Here is an 11,400-nt window from a genome sequence, read left to right as displayed (position 1 = left end):
ACTAAGGGTAGATGCTGCCTCCAAGATCCGCCAAAATCTAGCACACACATTCGAAGCATATCTTCTATGGTCTGGATGGTCCTCTCTGACTGTCCGTCAGTCTGTGGATGGAAAGCAGTGCTAAAGTCTAATCTTGTGCCCATAGCCTCTTGCAGACTTCGCCAAAACCTGGAGGTAAACTGGGGTCCTCTGTCAGACACTATAGAAACAGGAGCCCCATGTAACCGCACAACTTCCTCAACATATACCTGCGCTAGCTTGTCCACAGAGTAGCCACTCCTGACAGGAATGAAGTGAGCAGATTTAGTCAGTCTATCCACAATCACCCATATGGAGTCTAGTCTGTTGGACGTCGCCGGTAACCCCACTACAAAATCCATCGCTATGTTCTCCCATTTCCATTCTGGGATCGGCAGTGGGTTAAGCATTCCAGCCGGCTTCTGGTGCTCTAGCTTCACTCTTTGACATATCTCGCAGGCTGACACAAACTGTGCCACTTCTCTCTTCATTGCTGGCCACCAATACACTCTCTTCAAATCTTGATACATCTTGGTGGCTCCAGGGTGAATGCTATATCTTGCATTATGAGCTTCCCTCATAATGTCTCCTTTCAAACTGATGTCGTCTGGTACACATAGTCTATGCCCGTATCGGAGAATCCCTTGGTCGTCGAATCTGAACTCTTCGCTCTTGCCTGACTGAACAGTCCTGGCAATCTTGATCAACGCTGGATCCTCATGTTGTTTCTGAGCCACTTGCTCCAGAAACACGGGTGTAACTTTCATCTGTGCAATCAAAACACCTGTACCAGTTAACTCTAACTGTAGCCCTTCCTCAACTAACCTGTAGAAGTCCTTCACCACCGGCCTCCTTTCTGCTGTAATGTGAGATAAACTGCCTAGTGATTTCCGGCTTAAGGCATCGGCTACAACATTTGCCTTTCCCGGATGATACTGGATCCTGCAATCATAATCACTAAGCAATTCTACCCACCGTCTCTGCCTCAAGTTTAACTCTCTCTGACTCAGGATGTGCTGTAGGCTCTTATGATCGGTAAAGATCTCACATTTCACCCCATAGAGGTAATGCCTCCACATCTTGAGTGCAAAGATAACAGCTGCCATCTCAAGATCGTGTGTCGGATAGTTCAGCTCGTGCTTCTTCAGCTGTCTAGAAGCATACGCTATTACTCTGTCATTCTGCATTAACACACAACCCAATCCCACTCGGGACGCATCACAGAACACTGTGAAGTCTTCATCACTAGTAGGCAGAGCTAACACCGGTGCTGAAGTTAATCTTCTCTTTAACTCTTCAAAGCTCTCTTCACATTGGTCAGACCATGTGATTCTCTGGTTCTTTCTGGTTAATCTGGTCATAGGAGCCGCTATCTTAGAGAAGTCCTGAACGAACCTCCTGTAGTAGCCTGCCAAACCCAAGAAACTCTTGACCTCTGTCACTGTGGTGGGTCTAGGCCAATTGGCTACAGCTTCTATCTTCTTGGGGTCCACTGCTATACCTTGATCTGACACTACATGCCCCAAGAATGAAATGCTCCTTAGCCAGAACTCACACTTGGAGAACTTGGCATATAAACCATGCTCTCTCAAGGTCTGCAGGACTATCCTCAGATGATGGGCATGCTCCTCTGCATTCCTGGAATACACCAAGATATCATCTATGAAGACAATAACAAAGTGATCCAGGTATTCTCTGAAAACTCGGTTCATGAGATCCATGAATGCTGCAGGGGCGTTAGTCAACCCGAACGGCATCACTAAGAACTCATAATGCCCATATCTGGTCCTGAAAGCTGTCTTAGGTACATCCTCTTCCCTGATTCTCAGCTGATGATAGCCCGATCTCAGATCTATCTTAGAAAAACAACCTGCTCCTGCTAGCTGGTCGAATAGATCATCGATCCTGGGTAGAGGATACTTATTCTTGGTAGTGACTTTGTTCAACTGCCTGTAGTCGATACAAAGTCTAAGGGATCCATCCTTTTTCTTGACAAACAACACTGGAGCACCCCAGGGTGAGGTACTTGGACGGATGAAACCCTTATCTACCAACTCCTGTAGCTGCTCTTTCAACTCCTTAAGCTCTGCTGGTGCCATCCTGTAGGGAGGAATAGAGATCGGTCTGGTACCAGGCACTAACTCGATCTCGAACTCTATTTCCCTATCAGGTGGTAGTCCTGAAAGCTCATCTGGAAACACATCTGGGAACTCTCTGACTACGGGCACTGAACTGGGGTCCCTAACCTGACTGTCTAGCTCTCTCACATGAGCTAGATACCCCTGACATCCCCTCCTGAGCAACCTACGAGCCTGTAGGGCTGATATCAGACCTCTAGGCGTGCCCCTCCTGTCTCCTCTGAAGACAAACTCAGATCCATCCTCATCTCTGAACTTAACTACCTTGTCTCTGCAGTCCAAGGTAGCACCATATGCAGATAGCCAATCCATCCCTAGAATGACGTCAAAATCTGTCAACTCTAGAACCACAAGGTCAGCTGGAAGGCATCTACCATCTATAAATACTGGACTATGTCGACAGACTGTCTCTGCCAACGATGGATCACATTTAGGGCCACTGACCCATAGGGGACACTCTAACCCAGACGTCATCAAACCCACTCTCTCTATGGCTCTGGGAGCAACAAAGGAATGCGAAGCACCAGGGTCTAACAAAACATACACCTCAGAACACCCAATGAGGAGATTACCTGACACCACGGTGTTAGAAGTGTTTGCCTCCTGCTGTGTCATCGTGAAAATCCGCGCCGGAGCTGACGGACCTCCACCTCGGGGACCCGCAGATGAAGAGGCTGACCCTCTCCCTCTGCCTCTGCCCTGCGTCATACCTGAAACTGGTGGCTGTGGCATGCTAGCTGGAGCTGTCTGCTGGGATGGTGCCGTGAAAGATGCCTGAGGGCACTCACGAGCCATGTGTCCCTCCTGGCCACACCTGTAACATCCTGTAATCCCAAAGCGACAAACTCCTCTGTGCGCTTTCCCGCACCTATTACACACTGGAACCTCTGAACCTGAACTCATGCCACTGCCTAATCCCAGACCTGCTTTAATCTTATTCCAGAACTTATTCTTCTTCGACTTCTGCGTGGAACCACTCCACTTCTTACCACTGGAAGTTGCTGCACCCTGTGAAGAGGGATCTGACTTACCCCTACCTGGGGTCTTAGAACCAGAAGACTGTGCCGGCTGCTGTTTCACTGTACCCTGTATAATGGCACTAGCCTCCATTCTTCGTGCTAAATCCACCACGGTGTGGAAACTCTCCCTCTCGGCTGCATGGATCAAAGAGGAATACCTGGAATGCAGTTTCATAGCATACCTCCTGGCCTTTTTCTGTTCCGTATCATAGGCCTGTCCTGCATACCGCAGCAACTCCAGAAACCTGTCAGTAAACTCATCAATACTCATATCCTCTGTCTGCTTGAGCTGCTCAAACTCTATCATCTTTAGCTCTTTCGAACTATCTGGAAATGCCCATCCGGCAAACTCATTAGCAAACTCCTCCCAAGACATGTCATCCAACCTAGGGTCCACATAGACGCCAAACCATTCCTTCGCCTTCTTACATTTTAAAGTGAACCCTGCCATCTGAATGGCTCTGGTATCATCTGCCCCTAGCTCATCTGCTATCATCTTGACTGCTTTAATGTACTCAAACGGATCATCTCCTGATTGATACTTAGGAGCATCTAACTTTAGGTAATCAGTCATCTTTACCTTGCTCCTCACAGATGGGCCAGGTTGAGGTGTTTGGATAACTGGGGCTTCTGGTTGTACCACTGGTGGTGGTGGGGGAGGTGCAGAACTTTCTGGTGTAGAGTATGCTGGACTGGGGTAAAAAGGCGAGGGTGGATACATGGGATATGGTGGATATGGGGGGTAATACGGTGGATAAGGCATATATGTGGAATATGGGTGAAAACTAGGATAATCCGATGTACCTCCCATCGAATATCCTGGGCCCTGTGGGTAGGGCTGATAGTGGGGTGGATAACCATACCCCGAGGCCTGACCGCCTCCCTGTGATGATCCCACATCCTCCTCCATAGTGCCAACACCTAACCCTCCATCCCTTCTTGGATCCACATCCATCTCTTCCCTTGTATCACTAGATCTTCTTCTCTGTTCGGTCTCCCTCCTGCTTTCATTAAAAGACCTTCTAGGGTCCCTTGATGATCTTTCTCTGCCTGCCCTTTGGGACATAGCTCTTGGCAAAGCAGGGGGACGCCCTTCCATACCCTCATTCTCGGGCGGAGCTCCAGTCAATCTAGCTGATCGACGGGTTCCTCTCATCTTAGCTTCTGAAAACATAACATAAACTTTAGCATCATAGGATCCATGTAACAACATGAACCCGCAACTCATAACATCACATATCATAGCATATCATTAAATGCACATGCATAAAATCATGGCATAACACATCAAGACAGGACTCAACATCCTATCCTAGTGGACATGATCTTCCTATTGTGCTTGCCCTCTAAAACAACCTCTTTCCGATGTGAGATATCTCTACTCCCTGAGCATCGTAGCTCAGCACACCGTACTCTAGAGGCCCTATGCTCTGATACCAATCTGTAACAGCCCGCTTATCGGACCATCACCGGCACTAGGATCCAGATCGGCTTAAGGCCGCCGGGACCCGTAGTAAGCCTACTGTCAACTCTATGTACCTGATAAATCCCATACATGATCAAACTTAAGCTTCAAACTGTTACTTACTCTTTTCGATGTTATTATTATTATTTTTTTTTTCTTTGCTTGACTTTCTGTAACACTGAAACTTTTCTCATCAACTAAGCCTGGACTATGCATGCTCTGTCTGTATGCACTCGAAGAGTGATACCTGCTATGGTACCATACAGTAACTACAGAGATAGAGATACTACCATGCACCAAGCCTAGCTCTCATAACAACATTATCTCAAACATATATAACATAAAAGGATCATGTATAAAGGAATAACAAGCACTAGGGCCAAGCACAATTCTATAACTCAGTACATAACTTACTATTACATCATTTCTCTACATTACATAAACTCTGTACTGTACATCATTATCATGTCCACTACTCTATACTCTTACATATGCCTTTTACCCTTGCTATCTCTTTCTCTTTCTCTTCTCTGAGGCCCTGTAAAATGGGGTTAGGGAGAGGGATGAGCTGCTAAAGCCCAGTGAGCGGAATCGATAAAAACATCACATTTAAACCATGTTATCTTATGATGCATCACTGCACAAACATTTCACATCTCGGATTGGACATGATCCCAAAACTCCCTCTGTCAGTGCCCGGCCCCCAAAGGAGCTCACACAGGTCTTTCACTAACTACTCATGGTGCCCGACCCTATAAGGGCTCACACAGGACTCATCCAAGGTAAATGCCCGGCCCCAAAGGAGCTCACACAGGTCATACAAGAATGACAGACTTATGGGCTATTGAGATCGCCTCGGTCCAATCCACATATACAAGTAATAATGCAATGCATCAACTTGGTGTATACTAATGCAAAACATCCTACATAAACATGGCATTAATGATGCATGAATCATGCTAAAACAGTTCTTAACTTTTAAAATAAAGTTCTGTTCCACTCACCTCTGTCAACTGCTGAGCAGTCTCTGTAACTCTAACTCTGTGGGCCTCCTTGGTCTCTCGGGTCCGTACCTACACAGGTGGACTCAAATGAGGACCAACCTTACTTAAACATAACTCTTACTATCTCCCCAAAACCCCTCTAAAACATCATAGGCATGCATGGAAAAATGGGTAAAAGAAGGCTGGACTGGGCACCTTCGGCGGCTGGTTCGGCGGCCGAAACCTCCCTCCAGAGACGAAACTCATGCATGTTCGGCGGCACCTTCGGCGGCCGAAAGTCTCATCCAGAGACGAAACTCATGCACTTTCGGCGGCCGAACTCCCTCTTTCGGCGGCCGAAAGTCTCTTTCTCACCCAAAAGCCTAGCTTTCGGGGGCAAGGTTTGGCAGCCGAAACTGCCTCCACAAGGGGTTCGGCGGCCGAACCTTGCTTCGGCGGCCGAACCTGGATTCTCCAGAAAGGTAGAATTCGAGCACAACTCATGCTCTCAGCCTCCAAACTCCTAGCAAACACCCATAACATGCATACCAACACTTCTCAACTAACATATAACCTAACTCATGCATATAGAGGCCTAAAAACTAGTTCAAGCCCCAAAAACCACAACAAAACGCCTATGAGCAACATATGCTCAAACTCATGCTTATACCCCAAAACATGCCATAAACCTCTCCAAAACTTCTAAAACTTGCTTTAAACATAAGGGGAGGTGAGGATCCATGCTTACCTCTTGAAGAACTAGAGGATTGATGATCCAAGCTTGGAGATGGGGAAAAACTCAATCAAACTCTCCAAGTGTTCAACTTTGCTTCCTTTTGCTCAAATCTCTAAAACAAAGCTCAAATCAAGTTAAAACATGCAAGATTTGAGGAAAACATGAGAAATCACACCAAGGAGAGCTTGAACCTACCTTTGACCCAAAAACAGAGTGTTTAACACTCAAGTCTCGGGCAAAAGGGGCTTTTGTAGTGGCCAACCGACCCTTCCTTCGGCGGCCTAACGGGCATGCGAAACCATGCAACTTTCGGCGGCCGAACTTCACCTTCGGCGGCCGAACCTGGCTTTTGTCCCCTTGGCCTTTTCATTTCAAAACTCGATTTTCTTAACTCAAAACATGCAAACATGATAAAAAAAACACTTAAAATACATCTTAAAAACCTTTCTTATACCCTTAGGGCAAGCTCCGACATCCACGAATCCCGACTTCCAACGGAAAATCCGCCGGAAAGTAGGAATTCCGATACCGGGGTCTAGCCGGGTATTACACCGGCACCACAAAACCAGTTGGGATGATGAAGTGACAATAAGGCCAAAGAGCCTAAATCTTGTTCAAGACATCAGTGAGGTAGGTGACCGGGCTCCCAAGTGACCCCGGCACCACAAAACCGGCTGGGATGATGAAGCGACAAGTAAAGCCAAAGAGCTTGAATCCTTCCTAAAACCTTAGTGAGATGCTCGAACAAAGCTACAACCTCAACTTGACTCAATACAAAAACAAAGATAAATCCAGAGGTCTGATCTTAACATCAAACCCGAGACGTTTGAAAAAAGCAGAAGATGAAATCCGAGCTCGCCACCCCCAGAGGGATAAGCTCTAAGTCATGGCGAACCCAGCAAAAAAAAAAAAAAAAAAAAGAGAGAGAGAGAGAGAAGTTCACAAATAGAGGCCCCTCAATAAAGATAAAATATGGTCAGAAACATGAGCTCCCAGCCTGGACCCATGACCAACATGTGGAAACAAAATAAAATCAGCTAAGTAGAAAAGACCTCAAAAACCCAAGCTCACTCTCTCAATGGGGCACACGGCCCAACTCACTTCGATAGTTATAACGTTATACTTAGAGAAAATAAAGTGCCTAAACCCAACGAGACATTTCAATATACGTCCGAACTCATAGTACTGATAAAACTATGACATGAAAACCCAGAAAACCTTTACAAGACTGGAAGAACTCGCAAAACAGAAGTTTATCTAGCTATCAAACTCTTAGTCCGAATCAGCCCAGTGGGAGAAAGGTTCCTTGAGAGTTTGTCGAGTGAACACATAGCTTAAAACAGCTTGTTTAAATTAAGTCAAGTTAGAAAAACTTTTACAAGCACAAACGAAGGCAAGCTCTCATTCATTAAAATTCAGCACACAATTAAGCGCTAAAAAATAAAAGAAAAGATGGCAACACCAATATAAAAGGGAATAAAATGCTATATTATTTAATCATCCAAGATTACAGGAGGAAAGATCATCCTTAAAGGACTAACATCAGTAATTACATTTTTATCATCTACAGATCTACTCCCAAGGATTTCAACACCCCCAGACTCTTGTCCCCCAGTACCCACGAAGGGCACGATCTCACCTCCCAGAGGCCCATCGTCTTCCCCCTGAGGATCAACGCCATCTCCCTTAGAACTAGCCTTTTCTTTTTAAGGTCCGATTGATGCACGAAGAATCCCTTTAGGCAAAGGATTATACTCCTCCCCATAGCACACCTCCTCGCCATCAGAATCTACCTCAGGAGCTCGGAGGCGAGCCAAAGGGGTAGAGGGATCATCCCTAGCCTCCTGCAAACCTTGATTGAACCTAGTGGCAAACATGCAGAAGGCTTTAGTCCATATTTCATTCTTCATCGCATCAGAAGCCTTGAAATCCGCAAGTCATGCCTCACAGGCCTCCTTAATCTTGGCCTTCAGCTCAAGAGAATCCTTATAGTGTTAAAGACGATCTTCACAAGCCTGCTTGATCTCAGCTTTTAGCTCCGAAGAACTTATATTCCTGCAAACACTTTTGGCAGGCCTGATCGATCTCTGCTTTCGCAAGCGCTCCTCACACGCCAACTGGACCCTATCCTTAGCAAGTTTAGCATCCTCGAGCAGGGCAGAACATCTTCTTTCTAAAGCCGTAACTTCTTGGCAGAGCTGTTGTTGTTGAAGCTTTGACTCTTCTGCTGCCAAGGTTAGGTCTTTCAGACTCTCAGTACGTTTGCTAAGCTCCTGCTCGAGGACCACAATCCGAGCCAAGGCCTTGTCCCTTTGTGCCATGACTGTCTCACATCGGACTTGGACTTCGTCATAATCTGCCTTGGCTGCCTCGTACTGACACCAGACCTCCTCGCGTTGGGCCACGGCCTCATCCCTCTCGCAATGAGCACTCTCTAAGGAGGACAGCTGCTCCAAAACTTCCTCGCGACGAGCCTCCGCTACAGCCGCCCTCTCATCAGCCCTCTTGACAGCATTCCGAGTCCAAGCCAGCTCCTCTTGCAGAGCCTTTAGATGATCTTGAGCTGCAGCAAGATGACCCTGGGCATCACTAGTTGCTGTAAGGTTCTCTTCGTGGCGAGCCTCCTCAATCCGGCGGTCCATCGAGCTCAGAAGAGACTGATCACATGCATCAATCTCCATAAAGAGACCCATCACCTAGCAAGAAAAGAAAAAAATGTCAAAATAAGAAAATAACGAGAATAAAGTACAACTCAGAACTAAAGGGGACAATTTACCATAAGGAGCATCTTCCTAATTGTGTCTCCGAGCTCCTCCCGAGTCCGAGAATGGAACGCCACCTGCTCCCGTGTAGAGTTGGCCAAAAGGCCAGTAAGGGCAAGCAAGCGCGGGTCCGATGCTTTGGTAATCCCACCGAACATCCTCTCCGCCAATAACGCTACAACAAGGCTGGCTGGAGACTGGTGAGTGATGTCCTCCGCGTTCAATACCTCATTGTCAGGGGTAGAAAACAACGGCTCCACAGAAGTCTTCGCTTTCTCAAGGGGAGGCAGAGGTGGAGCCGGCTGCTTGGAAGTACGAGCCCTCTTCGGAGCTGGAGTCACTGTGGGAGCTTCTGAGAAGGGAGCCTGCTACTCGTGGCCCCTGTAAAAATGACATCACTGCCGTCCAAGATCTTCTTCCGGTGAGGAGCAGCAACAACAGATTTGGACTTGGTCCCCTCCTTAGAGGTGTCCTTGACTACAGGTACGACCTCAACTCCTACTGCTGGGAGGCCCTCACTTCCACCCTTAGGAACCCCCTCCTCGGCTGGAGCGACCTCAGAAGTAGGAGCGACCTCAGTCCTCACGAACTGTGCATCCTCGGCCGACTCATTGATTGCCATAAGCCCTTGGGAAGTCGGGATAGGGGGCTATTTGGATTTAGAGACTTTGGGAGATCGGGGAGAAGAGCTGGACCTGCTGCGGCTGGAAGCTTTGAAAGCCTTAGAATCCTTGGAGCTCAGTCTGGGAGCACGAGAGGAGACTGAGGCAGGGGGAATGGTACGGTCCACCGACCTAGGAGAAATGATCTGGGCGACCTCTCGAGTTACTTCAGCAACTGGCCGCCCAGCCCGGAAAGCATCCAAAGCGGCCCTCATGCTCTCCCGAGACAAAACAAAGTTCTTCGGGGGCTTGATCTTGTCCATGGGAATCTCAGAAGCTACAAGAAATAGATATTAATGCAAGTGAGAAAGGTATTTATTGAAAATTAAAAAGAAAGAAAACATAAGACAGCTAAAACAGAGTAAAATACCCACGTCTTTGCAGTCTTGAAGACTGGACACGAACATGCATTTTTCGACATTATACTTCTACTCAACGGAAGTCAGTTGAAGAAAGTCGATCTGTTCAGAGAGGCTCAGCTGGGGGAGATCATTACAACCCAAAGGAACCTCCCTCCAAGGGAGGTCCACCTGCCAAGACAGCTCGGGATCCCCTTTTAACTCCGCCACAGCGAACCCCTATATCCAACCTTTGATTGAGTCTTTATGACCCGAGAAAATGGACAACCCTCCTCGGGGGGCAAAATAGTAAAAACCTTGAACCGCCCGGACCAGCCGGAAGAAGGTGACAAACAAACGAGCTGTGGGCGAGATACCCCAACTCAGACTGACAGACTCAAAGGAACCCATAAAAAGAATTGAATTGGGAGCAAGCATCCAATGAGTTATTCTGAAGTACCGGAAAACCTCAATAAAGAAAGGTGAAAAATGGAAGGTTAAGCCATATTCGCGCTGTTTGACAAAGAAAACCAAACTACGGCCTTTTTGAGGGTCGATTAAACCAGAAGGAGGAGGATCGAGAAGAATGATCCTCTCATTACGAAGGAGAGCCCAGATATGGAAAAGAAGGGTATCCAGGTACTCTCGAGAAAAGAAATTTCTCAGGGTAGAAAGGGTAACACTAGACTCAAGATTCATTACATCAAGAAGCTTCGGGCTATCCATGGCAATATGAAAAGCGTACCTTAAAGACGATTGGGGCAGAAGGGCAGGACAAATGGAGCACGTAGAAAGCATAAGGAGAATAAAGATTCTGTGAAGATGGTGAAGATTTGAATTATGAGAATAGTAAAGTGAAGAAGAGACGTTTTGATAGGAACTGTTCTCGGGCCACGCAGTCATAATGGGTTCTCGGTATTTACCCCCTCATCACTCATGCAATAACTGCTGAGGAGGTAAAGGGGCATTTGATAACCATCGGGCCTTGCACCCCCTTTGGGCTAAATCGGGGCCTACGAGAGCAGACCACGCCCTAAGCTCGGAGCGCCCCTAGGCAGGCCTGCCCAGTGGCTTCGACTCGGGATCTAGCATGAATGACAGATCGGGTCGTCCGCAAGCCCAAACTCAGTAAGTAGGAGGCCGGCTTGAGAAGGAGACATGGGGAGAAATGGGCAAGTCCCATCCTTTCGCAGCCCTATTCGCATGCGCACTGGGAGAAATTAAATAGTCGTCTGACATAGGTATGGTACCTGATGATACGGGCCCACCTGACAGAGAT

The 11,400-nt window shown here is 47.3% G+C and overlaps 1 protein-coding gene across 1 annotated transcript; it reads right to left on the bottom strand.

Annotated features, from left to right (window-relative positions):
- Positions 1 to 7,381: 7,381 nt before the first annotated feature.
- Positions 7,382 to 10,910, bottom strand: LOC122721404. The gene is made up of 2 exons (XM_043949152.1): positions 9,136 to 10,910; positions 7,382 to 9,055 (listed from the first exon to the last, which is right to left on the bottom strand). Exons 1-2 carry the CDS (start codon positions 9,277 to 9,279, stop codon positions 8,354 to 8,356), a joined length of 846 nt encoding a protein of 281 aa, XP_043805087.1. The 5' UTR covers positions 9,280 to 10,910; the 3' UTR covers positions 7,382 to 8,353.
- Positions 10,911 to 11,400: the final 490 nt, after the last annotated feature.

Source organism: Manihot esculenta, chromosome 12, assembly GCF_001659605.2.
Source record: "Manihot esculenta cultivar AM560-2 chromosome 12, M.esculenta_v8, whole genome shotgun sequence".
Taxonomy (NCBI): Eukaryota; Viridiplantae; Streptophyta; class Magnoliopsida; order Malpighiales; family Euphorbiaceae; genus Manihot; species Manihot esculenta.
This window is presented reverse-complemented; position numbering and strand designations above follow the sequence as displayed.